Genomic DNA, 19070 nt, shown 5'->3' with positions numbered 1-19070 from the left:
AGGTTGGAAGGAAAATAAACAAAACCAATATTATTAAAACATTGTTCAAACACAATGTAAAAATTTTAAAAAAATTCTTCACAAATTAATTTGATTAAGGTTGAAGAGTATTTTTTCTGGTAAAGTAAAAAAATTAAATAAATATAACAATCTCTTTTTTTCTGGTAAAGTAAAAAAAAATTAAATAAATGTAACAATCTCCTTTGTTAGCAAATCAAAAATGCTCAAAATCATTATAATAATTGTTCGAACAGACCTCCATTTGCTGCAACACAGTAGCCTAGTCTATCGTAAAACGATGATCTGGCAAAAAAAATACTCTTAAATCTTAATCAGATTAATTTGTGAAGTTTTTTTTAATTTTTACATTGTGTTTGAATAATGTTTTAATAATATTGGTTTTGTTTATTTTCCTTCCAACCAAAACTAATTTGTAACGAATGTGCGGCGAAAAGTGACTCGCCTATTTTTTGGTACGAGACTAACAAAATAAAATGTGCCGAGTTAATTAGGCGCACCAACCTTGATTTTCCTATGGTGCACCGAAAATTGATTCACTTTCTTTTCTTAACGTATTAATCAAAGGAAATAAGCCTCGAGTTTTATTTAAACGCACCCGCTTTGATTTTCCAATGGTGCCTCAAAAAATGACTCACCCTGTATATATTGGCAATTAGAGAAAAAGGTTTAACATTTCGTCATTTCTTTGATATAACAACCTTGTAATTCAGACAATTAACCATTTTACGATTATCCCTGGCGTACCGACATTCAAAAAAACCCGCCAACGTTTGCCCATGGACTTATTGGTAATTGATCCATTGCACAGAGTGAGCGGTTTTGACCCGATCCTTAAAAAGAGCGGTTTTCTCATTCCATGCTGAACCAGGAAACTTTCCATGCCGTCGGGAAATGATTTGTACGGAGAATTGCATTATAAAGGATGGGAAAATGAATATTAATGAAAATAAATGTATCCACATAGCCTTTATCCTCCATCATTGAACATGACCATTACTCTATTTTAATAACATAACTATCCGAACCGCAGAAAAAATCTAGCCATGTTTCTCAACAAAAGTCTGACATGGAACCCTCAGATTAGATTGAACACTGATATAACAAACGATACAAACTTATTATACACATACTAGACCTAATTTCGTTCCTCAAGCCCGCAGACAACAGGAAATCTCACGAAAAAAAAACTTTTTTGTTTCCTCCTGGCAACATTACTAATGAAACAGCTTTGCAGTGAATTTTTTGTACATATAAACATAACAAATGAGAAGATACACAGAGAGAAAGAGAGAGAGGTTTCAAGGCGGCGAAAATGAATCATAGGGCGTCAACCACATCCGAATATATGCGAAATAGCACGCATTGGGAGGGTAAAAAAGTGGACGAAATCAACTCTTGCCATATGCCAAATAGCGGGCGGAAACAAACCACAGTCGATCACAAAACCTTTAATTCACGGCCTTCGATATTAAAACAAAAACAGAAATCATCAGCAGTAATAACACACTATCATGTGGATTTAATTATAAAATTTATTTGTCGGAAGTTCTGTCATAAATGTCATTACATTTAACAAACCCTACTTCAATCAAAGATTTTAACGATTTCGAACTGATTGCTATTATTCTTATAATATTTTCGATAAAATTGTGAAATGAAAATATCAAGTGGTCAAGTTTGTGATAAGTTCCAGCTCCAAATAATAATAATTAATAAACAATATTTGCAAAAGAAGAAGACACTTTTCGGAATTATGGACGTACCTACCGTCAATGCATATTGATAAGGGCAAAAAACTTATGAATTAAACCCAGTTAAAAATTCTAGGGAATGTGGCAACAAAAACAAAAAAAAAGAACACCGTTGGTCACCATTTATTCACACGAAATGGTGGTGGTCCTTGGTCTACTTTCTTCAAAGGAAATAAATTTAATATTTTTCCAAAAATAACAATCGTTGTGCAAAGTCAACAGTTGTTCACCAGCCATTCTATAGTTAAGTGCTGTATTTTTAATTTTTTTTTTAATATTTGTTTTGGGTGGGGAACTGCAATTTTTGTACACCCTATATCAACATTTCAAAGATTTTGCCTAAACCAATTGAATATTGTGAAATTTCTTCATGGGGTCGAGGGGTGATCAGCGGAATTTGGTAGTTGCCGATCATTTGATTGAGTCTTCCCATCATCGATGTTTCGGCATTTCATACGGATAGGCAAGCCAAAATTATAGAAAGCGACCACACTACAAAGTCATTTGTTCTAGACTCTAGTGACAAAATAACGCGAAGACCGACAGAAGCCGAAGCGACTAGGAAAACATATAAAAACAGGGAGGGCAGGCAGACAGAAATGACCGAATTACTCTATTAAATATTTCTACTTTCACAATTCAAAATGGGACGAATATTTTTTTCTTGGATTATTCGGATTGCAAAGCCGCGTTGGCAGTCAGACTCAACGCCGCTATTTTAGAAGGTCCCGTCGCCGTTTTATTCGATTCACAGTTGAATAGAGGCAGTTTTCAACCCCAACTGGTTGGTAAAAGCGTTCGTGACCGGGGTCAGGCCCGTCGAAGGGCGTAAAGCCTGCGAGCGCGCGAGTAAAAAAGGCCAGGTGCCAGTTTGAGAGCCGACGCGACGGTGGGTCAAGACACGGTTGAGCGTTCGCCAACTTCCTCACTCGGCTGTAAACACGCACTTTTCACCTAAAACACACACCAGAGGTTTCATTTTAATTGGATGTAAATGTTAAAAATAATTTTTGTTTGATAATCAGGAGATAGATATTCGATCAACGATCGTCGATGTCCGTGTCTTTCTTTCAATATGATCAGTGACGGTCCTATGACGAATACGATGACCAATAGTTGACATACGCCGGCTCGACGTAGGGGGCACCAGGTAGTAAATGACAGAGCTCTGGCAAGTCGGACTGAATTTTTGTAGAAAGCCGTTTAACACGTTTCCTGCGTGACGTGAGAGCAATTACCTGTCCTGACCTTGTATGCACCCTTTTTGAGCTACATTTCCACGATTTGTCCGTTAAAAATTATGGCCAGACTGCTCGGATGCTAGATTTATCCAAAAACAGCATTAAAAGTAGTGATCGACGTTTATTACGGCTACGATAAAATCATTTTGAGTGAAGAATTGAATATTTCAAATTGGAAAATAACTTCTACGAAGATGCTTACATCCGAAACACCGCAGACGCAGTAATAAATGTTATTACGCGATATAATTTATACACCCTCCAATATTACAAAATGAATGAATACATATATCAGAATGGAACTGAAAGCGTTAATTACAATTTCGTATTAACAAAGCAGGGATAAGCCAAAACGGCTTAACGTACAAACCGTTGGTGGTCGCAGACGAGGGGACAAACCACACTTTTTTCATATTATTCTTCTCCCTCCCTCTCCCTCTCTCTCTCTCTCTCTCTCTCTCTCTCTCTCTCTCTCTCTCTCTCTCTCNCTCTCTCTCTCGCTCTCTCCCTCTCTCCCTCCCTCTAGCCCTCTCTCGCTCTCTCCCTCTCTCTCTCTCTCCTTCTCTCCCTCTCTCCCTCCCTCTAGCCCTCTCTCGCTCTCTCTCACCCTCTCTCCATCTCTCCCTCTCACCCTCTCACTCTCAATCTCGCTCTACTATCTATCCTTCCTTCCTCCTTCCTTTGTTAGTAACTATCTTAAGAACTTTATCAATGAATCAAATCTCTATCTCGTTCCATTTTTCTCTGCGCATCATAACAGCGACATGTCACATATGGTTAGCTCTCTTCATTCTGGATGATATGTTTAATGTAGAATGGTCAACTTCTTGTTTCTTTTTTATCAAATAATAACGTAATACAGATCAAATTTTCATTTAAGTTCCACATTTTACACCTTACAACCTTACATTTAAGGACTTCAGAAATTTTGATTTCATTAATTATCAACAAGATTTAGAATGTCATGATTGGAATTATGAAGAATAAGTCATGCAACAATAAAACTGTCGAGCACTGCAGAGAGACAAACATATTCAGGAAGGTGTCTTGTCCACTGCCCACTGGAGTGACAGACGAACATTAATAATGTTATCACTTGAAAAGAAAACGTTTTCGTTTATGATTATGTTTTTTTGTACCAATTATTTTGCGTGATTCGTGGATATACATCGAATGAAGTTCTTAAGGGGCCAGGACGTCGTAATTACACCCTCAAATACATTAAGTGTTTACTTCATGCACATTAAGTGAAACAATTTATAGCGGGTGCTGATAAAAAAAATCCTCCCCCTCTTTCATTCATTAAATAATGTCGGTTGAAATGATGAAGCGGCTAAATGTTAGATGTGCAATTTGGCAAGGAGTGAGAAACGACAAGCTCATTAAGCTATTAAAAGAAAAAGGGGCGAGTCTTTGTTGAGTTTAAAGGAATAATCCCGAGTAGAACGTTCAAGGGACACTAATTATTATATTTGGAAAAGTGTTTTACATCTATATTAGAGGGTAATTTGGTCTATGGAAAGTTTCATTAAAGTAGACCAGGCGGTGATAGAATTATAAGAGCGTCGGACAAGGGTTAATATAATTAATTGAACAAAAACTGAAACAGCCACCTTTGACCAAACGGCTTTTTGCCCCATTTACCCAGACTGCAACTGATTCTCTATTTGTGTATTTTTATCAGGATTATTGCAAGATTTCTAACTTATCTTTAATGCATCGTAAAGCCTATAATATGAGATAATTTGTCTTCATTCAGTATACATTATACTTTTCCTCTCTCTCCCTCCCTCTCTCTCTCTCTCTCTCTCTCTCTATATATATATATATATATATATATCGCTCTATCTATCTCTATCTCTGTCTCTCTCTATCTGTGTGGATTTAATTGGAGGATGTCCCTGAATATACTTACCTCCGATGCATAATCAGAAACGTGAGGTCAGTGGGTGAATAAACATACAACATACTATATGGTAAAGAAAAATGTCGGCTCGAAAAGAGTAGATGACTCGTTTTATAACTGGTACGTTGCGATCACTGAACAACTCTCATCAGGTCTCAAATTTTACTTCCAATCTTCAAGATGGCAATGGCTGTACAACTGTCTTCAATTTTTAAAGGTGTAGACCATGACGTAACTACAATCCACATTATACAGTACAGACTTTCTGCTTTATTGCGGTGTATATCAGAAAAGTATAAATGAACCTCACAAACATGAGAGCTTTAAGCTAATTTATTATTCTGGAGAAACGACAAGAGAATATCTTTTAAAGTTTAAATTTTGCGTTTTTCAGTATACAGCTGCCTAAATTCATCATCATGTTTTTTATTCAAAAATCACCCGAGACACTCCTATTTTAACAGAACTCACTGTAGTTTGGGTCGTTTCCGAACACCACATGAACATACATGTAGGTTCATCACACCACAGACCTCATTGAGAAATCTCATAAGTGTTGACCGTGATTCACAAATATTCAATTAAGCGTTAAACCTGTTATTATTAAACGAACCAAGTACACACTTCAGGTCGACACTTGTCTTGAGCATATGCCGTGTTTGCTCTCTCTTATCCAACCACAGACCAGACTTTTCTGATTAAGTTGCGTGTACGTGCATTTATCACAATGGGAACATGAAAAGGCTGTACATCGAGGGACGTTGCACTGTCAAAAAGTATCCTTTATAGCGATCATTCTACAAATTCGACTGGAGTAACACGTGATTTCATATTGTGGAACAAACCTTGAATATCGCCAAATCGCAGAACTGATGACGAGTTTGAAGATGATCACAATGCACCTGCTATTATTAAATGAGCTGTCTTGGACATATGCCGTGTTTGATCACTATAAACCATTGACCAGACTTTTCTGATCATGCATTAAAGAATAGATTCGAGGGACAACTTTTATTGACGTTGACAACTCATTAAGGTCATTAAGGTATAATAAACCTAACCACCAAAACCTATCATTTATGTGGACCATTCTAACCACAAAATTGACTGTACAAACAACTGGCAAATACGGCCAACTTGAAGTTGAACATATCTTGAAGATAGCAAATCAAATTTGACACCTGATGACGTGTTTTTCAGTGAACAGCGGCCTGAATTTACCAAAGTTTCTCATAAAAAACCATTCAGCTCTGACTACACTGTTTGACTTTTCACTGAACATTACATCAAGTCTAAAATCCAACTTTCTGTCTTCAATAAGTATAATCATCCAATTTCACATTGGCCTTATTCACGGGTCATTTCCCCTTTTTCGTCTGGTTATGGTCTATTTTATATGAATAAATTTAAAAGGTATCTAGTACTATGAAGACAGATATTCCCTCGTATATACCGGTCTTCAGTAAAAACCATGATATAACCACAAACCCCATTATACAGTCAAGATTTTCTGCTCTATATAGAAAAATCATAAATGAACCTATCAAAAGCATACCAGATTAAAATGAAACGACCAAACTGTAGGTTCATCACCTCAGAAACTCCATGGAGAAATCTCAGGAGAATATGCAGTACATCTTTACTACTTTCTTCAATTTTGAAGATCTGACAACTAAAGTAAAGATGTAAGTAAAGGTCTTCAATAAAGATTATGATGCAACATCAAACCACAGTATACAATCCAGACTTGCTGGTTCATTACGATTTTTATCGGAAAATCCTACATGAACGTCACAAAACAGAGTTGGTAATAAGTTTTTAGCAAATCTCTCATGTTTGTGATGTTTTTATGAAAATATGAAATTTATCTGTGTATTTTTATAGATTGCTGATCTTTCCAAAATTTTTAGAGAGTTAAATATGAGAAATGGCGAAGCTAGGATGGTAGATCCGCTTTCGGGACTTTTCCGGACCCCCGAGTGGTCTCAAACGGTTCAACGGTGGCAGATAGTGTCCGTGTTGCAGCTGTCGGTGGGATGGGCGCGGCTGCTGTTTTAGCGATGCGACAGAAAAAGAGAGAGAGAGAGAGAGAGAGAATCCAGAAAGGGAATAGTGAGGGTCGGGGCACAGCGTTTCCGGTCGGGGGAGGCTCAAAGCCCACTCCCTATCCCGTCCTAATTACCATTAAGCATTAGGGTCCTGAGGCCTCTCCGCCATCGCCCTTGGCCCTTCGCTTGTGGCCACTGTCCAATATCTTCAATTTCGACGGGCCCATTTCTAAACCGATCGCATCGCTCCCGTAGAATCCGGGATCTCATCGCCTTATGCCGATCCACAGTTCTTTCCGCAGCAATTCATTATTATTAAAAAATAAATAAATAAAATAAAATAAAACACTTCACACGAAGAGCTAACAGTTGAAAAGTTAGACATATCTATTCTTCTAGGACAACAAATACGTTTTCATCGATGTCCGTAACTATAAACAATCTCCAACAAACAATGCTCCAGAAAAAAAAAAAAACTTTTGATTAACATTCCTAAATGCAATTTTTACCAGTTTATTTGCACACATAAAACGTTTTTCAACAGCTGGCTTATTTATATTCCACAAGTTGCACGATTTCGTCCGCATGAACTGACCGCACAAAACAGAACAAGTTTTTCCCCAACCTGCTGCATGACTTTCACCATAGCGCCTTTATCGCATCTTCCTCACAGTTTATTTATTTATTAGACTAAATCGTACATATTTTATATTCCAGAAACTCAGTTTGGCTTCAGCCCTCAGTATTCTTGTCCACAGCAATTGCACTATAGTATCGACAATATTCTTGATGGTTTTGAGAATAAACAAATCTGTCTGGGGTTATTCGAGACACAGAAAAGGCCTTTGAAAAGGTATGGCACGATGATCTTAAGTACAAAATAAAGCCATTGCTCGCGGACACATACTTCAGGTTTGTAGCATGTTATGTAGAAGAACATTCAATGTGAAAAGTAGTACTGCATACTCTAAAAACCAGGATATAAAAGAGGGAGTTCCACAAGGAAACATTCCTAGGCCCATTTTTGTATCTTATGTACTCATCGGATTTCCCTAAATCGGATCGTTTAGTTATAGCCCAACTTGCAGGTGATGTTGCAGTCCTACGCATTGGCCCAAGAAATTCACCAGCTGTCCCCCGTGAAAAACTTCACCATACCTTAATAATCTTCTAGTGGTGTAAACAGTGGAAAATAAAATCATAAATGCTGAGAAGTTGAAACTGGTCACCTTCACGTACTTAAAATATGTACACACACAAATGGTAACCCGAACGGTAAAATAGTCCCTAACGTGGAGTCTGTCCGCTACCGATTGTTTGATCTAGTGCTGCCTTGATCTATGCCGCCAATAGGGAATTTAAAAAAAATATCACTTTGGGATAAAAAAAAATTGTTAAACTGATGGGTGCTCACAAAATTGAATAATAAATTATTACAATGGGTGAGAAAGGGCGGACGGCAGGAATTACAAAACTTACTCGATTCGGGAAGAATAACACCTTTATCATACAATCCTTCAAAAATAAACAAAAAATTTATTAGCCGCCTTCGTTGACATTCAGAACGCGTTTGATTAAGCTTGGAAACGTTTGATCATAGAGACATTGGTCGGTCTCGGAATTAATGGATTCGTTTTGAAATTTGTTACGAATCTTCTGAACAACAGTACATTTCGAGTGCGCTGTGGAAACACACTGCAGATGAATACACGCAGGATAATGGTGTTCCCCGAGGATGTGTGTTAAGTTCCACTTTATTTTTCTTGTCCATTAATCATATCCTCAAATTAGATGACTTGCCAGGCCGCACCATGTTACATGCGTAGTCATTATGAGTCGTGGAAAGAATATAAATATATCGCAAGAGCAAATTCAGAATGCTTAAACAAAATAAGTCTGGCTCCATAATAACGGTTTTAAAGTTCAAAATCAGCTGCAATCCTTTTCCGCAAAAGATCCCCCCCCCCGATAATCCGATAATGCCAGCTCTAACATTAAATAACGTAAATATCCCGTTTTTCAACTCCTTTTATATTTTAAAAAAATTATAATTGGAAGGAACACATAATGAAAATTAAAAAATCCTGCTACTTTTCATTGAATCTTAGTCGCACTGTTAACTGTACGGCTTGGGGTGCCGACAGAACAAGCATGCTCCTCTATAGAACCGATCAAAATTAGAATTCGGATGCAGTGCACATAGGTCTACAACCCGTAACTTACTTCAAATCAAAACTGGCTACGAGCAAATGCGTCCCCTATCAGGAAGTTCCTCCAAATGATTTTTCCTTGGTTGTGAAACGTGCTATATGAATGAAATGACAGAACGAATGGGAAAACACCAACGACAATAAACTGAGGAGAATAAAACACACCGTACGAACGAGGAGCTCATCCGCGAGAAACAACCGGGGTGAGGAAGTGGTCTTAACCAGACTCAGAATAGGGCACACGGATACGTAATGGCACTGAGCTCTCCACCGGTGTGGGCAATCTGTGACGAGCCACTGTCAGTGAGGCACGTTTCTGTGGACTGCCCCATTCATTTACAAGCATCTCAGAGATTTGCATAAATTAGACAATAATACGACGGACCTGCTCGATGATCAATCCAGATGTCCAGATGAATTGTTTCAGTTCCCCAAAGCCTTCATCTATACCCGAAAATTTAACACAGATGAAACGAAGAATATGATACGCCAAGTAAAATAACAACCTCAGTATAAAAGGTAGGTACAAATAAAAGGTACAAAGTAACCCAAAAATTAGTCTTGGTCCATTAATTTGGCTTTTATTTCCACTATAGTTAAGTAATAATAATTTATTTGTTACAATTAGGAATCAAGGCAAGATAGCCCAGATGGTTTTATCCTTTAAAAATAATTTAAAAGAACCATGGACCTCCTATGTATGATTAAAAATAATCAGAAACAGGAGTGGTTCGATGGCGAATGCTTTCGCGCTACGCAAAGTTCTTTTGCATTGCTGAACCCTTTCCACAAAACACTTGCAATTTATCAGAATAGCTTATTTAAAGGCGAATTCCCGTATAAAGCTCTGTGCAAAGCCAAGAGCTGTTCTTACGCTGTTCACCACTTTTTGTAATAGATATTCCCATGAGTTTTGTAAAACAATTAACAATTTTAGAAAGAAAAGTTATATTTGTGGTAACAGCATCCCTCTATGCAAATAGTTCAAGTCTTCTAAATCCGAACAGGAATGACGCTATTATATTACGCGAAAGAAAAAACACCCTCTTCCTTATTGAATCATAAATTATTTCTACAAGTTTGCCCCCCCCAGAGTGTCTCCGTACTGCTCTATTTTTTTATAATTACATTTATAACATAGGAGCTGTTCCTTCAACTTTCGTAAAAGCGATTATATTCCCTGTTTTTAAACATTACGATATCAATGTTGTGAGAATTATAGAAGAATTTCATGTCTAGATGCCATATCAAAAATGTTTTCTAGCCTCCTGGTTAATCACATAGCTTCTTATGTTAAGGATGGATACTCTGTTTAACTTAATTAATTTGAAATGGACAAAGCTTAATCAAAAACTGTACAGCTTTTTCATTGACCTCAAGTCAGCTTTTGACAGTGTAGACAGGAGTGGTCTTCTCTTAAAATTAAGCAATCCAGGAAAAAACTCCCTCTTTTATATCCTGGTTTTTAGAGTATGCAGTACTACTTTTCACATTGAATGTTCTTCTACATAACATGCTACAACCCTGAAGTATGTGTCCGCGAGCAATGGCTTTATTTTGTACTTAAGATCATCGTGCCATACCTTTTCAAAGGCCTTTTCTGTGTCTTGAATAACCCCAGTGAAAAAATCAATTTTTTAAATCACGGGATCAAGAGTCAAAGGTCAGACTAGACGGTCTCAAGTTTTTAAAGTGGAATGAGGTGTCAGACAGGGCTGCCCCCTAAGTCCTTTATTGTTTGATTTATTCTTAGACGACCTTCCCCAGGTTTTGGAACGTGCTATAAAAATTCAAAGCACCACCAAAAAAATTTTACTATACGCAGATGATATTGTAAACCTTACAGAGAGCACGTATACCCTGAAAAGAAATATTCAATTACTGGAAACTTACTGTCAACAATGGAACCTGACTGTAAACCTTAAAAAGTCAAAAATATTAGTATTCAGGATGAGTGGCAGATTAAATAATTCTAACAAGGGGAACGGATTGAAGTAGACAACAAATATAAATATTTAGGTGTTATACTCTCTCCCCGACTTGCGATCCTTTTCTCTTCCTTAGACCTTAATAGGACCTGGCGCCAACCAGTATGTCATCCCAGTCAAACCAAAATTTGCAGTCTTTAACACTGTGTGCCGTTCCATCATTTACTATGGGTGACAAGTATGGCGGTTTCAATAGTATGGCATTATAGAAAAATTCACTGCCAAATTATATTTTATATCTTGAAACCTCCGCAGCGTGGTTTTTATTTTTACTCTACAACTTCATTTTGAGTACATCCAAAAAATCTGCTTGCTGCCTGAATCAAGATTAACCAATATCACAGCCACTGAGACTATCAACTCCAACATTTCCTGGTTCTTACAGTGGTGTTCCTAAGCGAAAAATGTGGTCTTTTAATCTTTCAGAAATCAGTTATTTGAGCCAGTTAAAAATGTGAAATGTGCTTGTACGAAATGTACTGATGTAAAACTATGTTGTAGTTGGGCTAGTGAATTTTAAAAAAATAAATAAATAAATAAAAAGACCTTCCACCTAGGGAAAACATTGGCTGTTGGCCTAGTTTTTTCTCAAATCTCTTGTTGAGGATCTCTAGCCAACACCGTTGTGGATGTCTAGAATTGACCAAATCTAGTCAGTTGATTTATGGTCAGCTCTCCCTAAATACAGATATGTTTAATTTAGGTAAAGGTAATTTTGAGGAATTGTCGTCGAAGGACCTTAGCTGGCTGATTAAATGCAAAGCCTTGTACTTAACTCTCTGAACCACTTCCGGAGCGGTAGCATGATGTTTATACTCTGCAACTCACATGCTGTGGAAATATTATGTATTTTATTGTTGAATTCACTATCTTGAGGGAGATTCATAAACTAGGGAGTTTTAGGCAAGAGAGTCGAACTAAAACCTAATTAAATTATTGGACGATACAGAAACCAGACCTCTCATACAATATACCCGCCAAGCATTGACCTACAGGTAAGACTGTTTATGGGAAGTCAGATTAAGCCACAACAAATAAATTAATTTGTATTGTACTGCTTCCATTTAATAATATTCTCCAGGAGGTTTGGCTTTATTTATCTTTTTATTCATAATTCATATTAGTATTTTTCAATGTTATTTTTTCTTTTGAGTCTCTTATGTGTAGGAAATCATAAATATATAGGAAATTGTTGTTTGATGACATATTGTAATGAGCTCCAACACACGGTTGTAAATCATGTCATATATTCTTTAGATGTAAATAAGATTCACTGGTGTATACTAAATTTTTGTAAATAATAAAGAAATTTCTATTCTATTCTATTTTTTCTCAGCTTATATGATTTAAGTGTTCATTCTTCCCTTAATTCAGGTTTGTTCTCCACTTGTATTTCTTTTGTTTTCCTTGTCAACATAGTAAATACATACTGTTAAATTTATAATTGTTTTGTTTTTTTAACTTTAAATAACGTTTTTTGTTACTTAAATAAATAGGTCTGAAAGGTAATCAAATAGTACAATTAAACAGACTATTTTTTTATGATTGAAATGAGTAGTACAAAAATATCAAAAATGTATATTTATATCATTTTTCAGTTTTTTTAGAATACACGCACTCGCCTCGGATCCAGGTTGATAAGATGGAAAGGGAATCATCGAGTACCACAAAGTCTGCATCGCTTCCGTAATTTAAAGTCCCTTTTTTCGTCTCTAATCCCAAGACAGCAGCTGGATGCATAGAAGCGGCTTCCAAAGCTTCAACAAGTGGACATCCTGGCAGTAGATATATTCAAGATTAGTTATAATAAGATGTATATTGTTAATATACTTTTTAGTTGTATTTGTTATATTTTTTACAATTGCAATTTTAATTTGCAATTGAAAACATGACACAATGAAAATGTGAAATAAGAAGTTACCCAGCAGTGACACTCCCTCACATTGATTCAAGTTCTCTTGACCTCAGCCCTAAAATGTTGTGACAAGAAATCTGTTAGACAAGAGGATTCGGATGAAGGTTTAAATATTTATGGAATTTTTTGTTTTCGGGATTTAGTAATGTCAATTGCAAATGGAATATTAAGGTCTTAATGGAGAGCAGGGTTTGAAACAAAGAAAGGAGTTTAATATTTTTCATACCATTTTTGTTTGAATGGACTGGATTTTACAGGAATTAGATTTTTTGTTGAGCCCCAAACTTCCAGAGGGTCTCATACAGTATAAGTAACGGTGTAAGTTAAATAAGTAAAAAAATTATCTAAGGGTAATTTGTAGTCACATTTAGTTTCCACTATTTTTTCAGAAGTGTATGAGGATTTCATGTTAGTCTCATGTCAATTTATAGTCTCAGGTTGCCCACAATATCAAAAATTAGTGTTCTGTTGAAACAGACTGTAAGACGAGTGGATTTTTGGATAGTAAAGGTCATGTAGATGGATTAAATAAATAAAAAATATTGCTCAGCTCGGGGTGTTTTTGAAAAAGATTCATGCTACAATTGTTTGTCTATTATTGCTCTAAAAAAGGAATTGTTTCAATATGATAAAATGGCTTGCAGAAAATTGTACTGAAAGGTGAAAAAATGCAACTTTTCAAGAGAAGCTGATTTAAATCGAGATTTTTTTTAGGTCCTTGCTGTTCTCTCTATGAATGTTTGTCTATTATTGTTCTACAAGATAAAACAGAATTGTTTCAAGATGAAGTGGTTTGGAAAAAAATGTACTAAAAAGTTAAACAATTTAATTTTTCTAGAGAAGCAGCGATTTTCTGGTGTAGCGCGAATTCTTAACTTTTGTGTGTTTCTAGCAAGCAAAAGAGAAAGATTGCACTACAAGATAAAAATGTTTTTATTATTTTACAACTGCATTCTTTGACACAAGTAAAACATATAATTTTTACATATAAACAATATTAACAGTAGCATAGAAGTGTAAACAAAAACAAACCAGTGACAGTAGCTGTTATGTTAGATGGACAATACATTGCGTGAGATGGACTCCATCCTAGGAGATCGATGTAAAGTAGTGAGGTTGCGCCGGGCCGCTGACCCTTCAGTCTTCTGTTAGGTAATGTGGTGGATGACAGATTTTTGACGAAAGGGTTCGGATGATGGGGTAGTTTGGAATGGAACATTTTGTAGCAGGTTTGGGCTGGTCGAGTAACAAGAGGAACATTTAGGTTGGTATGGATGTGTGATTGGAAATAGAAAGGGACAGTGACTTTTGTTCTGAGGATTTTAGATTGAAGAAATTGAATTCCGTTGAGGTTGGAATGCCTTTTGGAAATAGGGGCCAGGAGGGCAATGTAACAATTTTTTTTTTCTAAATCAGTGAGAGTAGATTGTCTGTCAAGTAGTTGTTTTTCAATGAAAAATTGTGTGCTACAGTCTGTGTGCATAGTCGTATATGTGGGTTCCATGTCAGTCATTTGTCCAGGTAGAGTCAGAGGTATCACACATTGTTGGCAACAGGGGTGGGAACATTGTTGAGGTATATTGTTGGGAACATTTTCTTGTTTAGGGTATATATTATGTTTGTTTATTTGGTCTATTTTGGAGATTACAGGAAGCTGTGACAATTAGAAAAAAGGATTACAGTATCATCGGCAAAGGTGAGGATAGTGTTAGGTTACTTAGGTTAGGTCAGAGGTATAAATTGAGTACAAAATAAAATAGAATTGTTTCAAGATGCTGAAGTGGTTTGGAGAAAAATACAGTGAAAAGCAAAACTATTCAACTTTTCAAAAGAAGCAATTTTCACACAGCAACACTACACAGTCGTATTGGACAATTGCTTGCTAGAAACACTCAAAAGCAAAGAATTCAAGCTACAGAAGAAAATCACTGCTTATCATGAACAGTATTTCTTAATCTTTTAGTTAACTGTCTATTATTTCTCTACAAAAGAAAAAATAAATCTTTTCCAATGATAGGGGTTTTAAAAAAATTGTACCAAAATGTGAAAAAATACCACTTTTCAAGAGAAGTAGCAATTTTCTGATCTAGCTCAAATTTCATAGTTTCTGGGTGATTTTTAAAAGCCTAGAAAATTAAAAGATTTAAAAAAGCTAAAAAATTACATTTCGATCAGAAAATCGCTGCTTCTCTTGAAAAGTNTCTTTATGTTCTATCCATATGAAAATTATTGGAAATAGCACAAGCATTGTAATGATTTAATAGTGAAATATGAACATTGTTAGAAAAAGCTCTTTTTATGTGTAACTTCTTGTAATACATTTATATATTTTGTACAAGGAATCCATATGTAAATAGGATAGGAGATCTCACAGCCATCATGTCTTCAGTCAGCAAGGGTGGTTTGAGGGAATTGTGCAGTAACAGGAGTTGGATTATCTTGAGCAAAAAGGAATATTTAGTAGATCATGTGGGTTGTATCGTTGGACACATAAAATGGAGCATCGAGGATTTTTCTGAGAATTATAGATTGGGCAGTTTGGGTGTCACGGATATTGGAGTATTTGGCTGAACCCCATACTTCCAGTCCGTAAATCCAAATCGGCTTCACTATGGTATTGAAAAGCATTTGTAACTGGTAAGTGAGAGCATTAGATGATGTGTGGGTTATTTTGGTATTGGAATCATATCGATGAAGGTACGGTATCTATTTTTATTTTAAACTATCCCTAACCATCTATCAACTGCTGAACTTCTCCTAAACCTTTTTCTCTGTGTTGAAATAAAAGATAATACAAGAAAAAAATTATGCAAAAAAAATTACAATTTACATCTTATACTTACTTATGGCTCTTATGAAATGAGAAATACAGTCGATCATTGTCGCAACACTCCCACAAAGTGTGCTGGTCCCTGCTATGCAGGCCCTTCCGTTTTTTATTTGTATGACTTTTTCCCCTAAATAATGATTTCCATCTCCGAGGCCCATTGCTGAAATGGCATCAGTGACGAGCACGACACCTGAAAATTAAGTTCTTAAGATTTTATGCAATGATACTGTTTGAATTAGGCCTATTACTATTAAAAGCTATAATCAAATTAAGGGGCCATTCATTGTTATAAGTTAGTTGAACAGTTGCGTAATTTCAAATCCTGACGTTTTTTCAACTGACATTATATCCCAAATAAAAATAAGAGTAATATATGGATGATGATTCAAAATAAATAATAATCTCTTGAAATGAATGCAAATTATGAACTTAACTTTAATTAACTTTAAACTACCTTCAGGGTGTGATTTATATGCAATTCTTAGTGTTGAGTGATGTGTATGAATGCCATCTGCAATGACGCCATAATATACTGTGCTTTTAGAATCCATTCCTAGAAGACCAACAATACCAGGATCTCTGTGATGGAACTAAAATAAACAAACATGTTTGATGTATTAAAAATAGGAAGCTGGTTGAAAACTTAATTTTTAACAGTATATTTTAACACTTGCACCACCATCGGTAAAAAAAGGAATAATAAAAAACAAAGGTGGGTCTTTTTAGACACCAATGTTTTTTTGGTAGGGTTTTTTAAATCTATAAAAGAGCTATAATAATTACATTCACTAATTTCGTGGTCCGCTTGACTAATTAATATATTACAATTAATTAAGGTTTTTAGTTGAGATAAAAAGCAAAAAGGAGGGAAAATTCAAAAGTTGGGGTTGAGATAGGAAGTTGGTGTCCGGGTGGATCGAGGTCACGATAGCTCAAGTGGTAGAGCAGCGGCGTATCTAGCCGAAGATCGTGGGTTCGAATCCCGCTCGTGACAATGACTTTTTATCTCAACTAAAAACCTTAATTAATTGTAATATATTAATTGGTCAAGCGGACCACGAAATTAGTGAATTTAATGATTTAAAATGAAGTATACTTCACTAAAGCTCTCCGTGGCCATTTCATTGTCGCCGAGAATCCAATCCGATTACACGACATTTGAAAAATGGCAAAAAGGAGGGAAAATTCAAAAGTTGGGGTTGAGATAGGAAGTTGGTGTCCGGGTGGATCGAGGTCACGATAGCTCAAGTGGTAGAGCAGCGGCGTATCTAGCCGAATCGAGACTTTTTTATCTCAACTAAAATCCTTAATTAATTGTAATATAATAATTACATTTTTGTTCAAAATTTTCACAAATAGACCTAATAAAGATACATTGGAGAGTAGATTAAAAAAAGCGCAAGCAATAAAATCATTTTCTGGGTCTGAAACCCCACAATGGCAGTGCGAGTGTGAAAATTGAAGTTATTTCCTTGTCACATTCATTTGTGTTCAGAATAGAATACAATCATTTATTGTTGTATTATACATTGTATGTAGACATGTCGAGTTACAAATAAATTAATACAATTAGACTTCAAAAATAATAACAAAATTATCACAATAAGGTATTATGGTCTTGAAGAACTGAAAAATTAATTTACATCATAATACGATTTTCCCTGTAAATGTATCTTCAAAGCCCTTTCAAAACTGGACAAACCATTAATCATTTTGATACTAGCAAGGAGAGCATTGAAAATGTAAGTCCATGTGGGAAACACGTTTATTAGACCTTCTGCTATTATTATGACCTGATCTTGCAGCAAGCATTATAGGAATGAATTTTCAAATTAGTAGGGAAAAGAGTTTGATTTTTTTTTTAATTAATAAAAATGGTAATTCTACAAATGTGTAGACAGGTTAGTGTTATTATTTTATTTACAACAAGCTGATGGCAAGAGTGCCTTATTCCTACACCACCCATGTGATTTTTTTTTATTATAAAGACCTTAATAGCACCAATACCATTCCCCCCCCCCAAAAAAAAACGACTATAGGAGAGCAGTGATTTAAAATTTCTTGTGTACACAGCTTTATGAAGTGTCGGCTTGTAGAAATCATCCACATTAAAAAACTAACCCTGTTTAATTTTATAGCTATTTATATGAGCTTCCCATGTCAAGGAGGAATCAATATTCAACCCCAAAATTCTTTCTGAGCCGGCCCAACAGAATTCCATACTCCTAATATTTAGAGATAGGGTTAAATAAGAGTGGCCCCAGAATTGAGCTCTGTTGGATCCCTGTAGTAAAAGAAATTGTGGACGAAGAATGCCATTTATAAATACTTTTTGATAGCATCCAGAAAGGTATAACCTAAACCAATCCAGGCGAACACCACGTACATCAAAAGATTCAAGTTTCTTAATTAATAAGTCATGGTTGACACGATCAAAGGTCTTAGATCGACGAAGGTATCTACCACTTAAAGATTTTTCATTTTTGAACCTATTATTTTCTCAAATATGTATGTGATAAAGGGCATCTTCAGTGGACAGCAATTTTCTGAACCCAAACTGGAATTTTCAAAATAAATCAAATCTTTCCCTCAGACAGTTTTAAACCATGAGGAACGTCTTTCTTGTTTTGTAAGATATATTGCCAAATTGTAAACTTCATATATACAGGGTGAGTCATTTTTTGATGCACCATTAGAAAATCAACGTGGGTGCGTTTAAATCTGATTCGATGCCTATTTCTTTTGATTTTAACATTAAAAAAAGGAAGTGAGTCAATTTTTGGTGCACCATTGGAAAATCAACGCGGGTGCGTTTAAATCTGACTCGAGGCTTATTACCTTTGATTAATACGTTAATAAAAGAAAGTGAGTCAATTTTCGGTGCACCATAGGAAAATCAAGGTTGGTGCGTCTAGTTATGACTCAGCACATTTTATTTTGTTAGTCTCGTACCAAAAAATAGGTGAGCCACTTTTCAACGCACCATTCGTTACAAATTAGTTTTGGTTGGAAGGAAAATAAACAAAACCAATATTATTAAAACATTATTCAAACGCAATGTAAAAATTAAAAAAAAATTCTTCACAAATTAATTTGATGAAGGTTTAAGAGTATTTTTTTCTGGTAAAGTAAAAAAATTAAATAATATTGTGGCCTGATA

General features: G+C 35.6%; 1 protein-coding gene across 2 annotated transcripts in view; it reads right to left on the bottom strand.

Annotated features, from left to right (window-relative positions):
- Nucleotides 1-12716: 12716 nt before the first annotated feature.
- Nucleotides 12717-19070, bottom strand: part of LOC106668877 (N-acetylglucosamine-6-phosphate deacetylase) — a 16443-nt gene continuing 10089 nt past the window's right edge. For both annotated transcript variants that reach the window (XM_024225451.1, XM_024225450.1), the window contains 3 exons: nucleotides 16365-16500; nucleotides 15924-16100; nucleotides 12717-12940 (listed from right to left, as the gene is read on the bottom strand). In XM_024225451.1, the coding sequence (XP_024081219.1) occupies nucleotides 12753-12940; nucleotides 15924-16100; nucleotides 16365-16500 (501 nt within the window). In that variant the 3' untranslated portion in view covers nucleotides 12717-12752. The remainder of the gene's footprint in view (nucleotides 12941-15923; nucleotides 16101-16364; nucleotides 16501-19070) is intronic.

The sequence above is a fragment of the Cimex lectularius genome, unplaced genomic scaffold (assembly GCF_000648675.2).
Source record: "Cimex lectularius strain Harlan isolate CLEC.00 unplaced genomic scaffold, Clec_2.1 scaffold29, whole genome shotgun sequence".
Taxonomy (NCBI): Eukaryota; Metazoa; Arthropoda; class Insecta; order Hemiptera; family Cimicidae; genus Cimex; species Cimex lectularius.
Note: the sequence above shows the minus strand (reverse complement) of the source record. Positions and strands in the feature narration are given on the sequence as shown.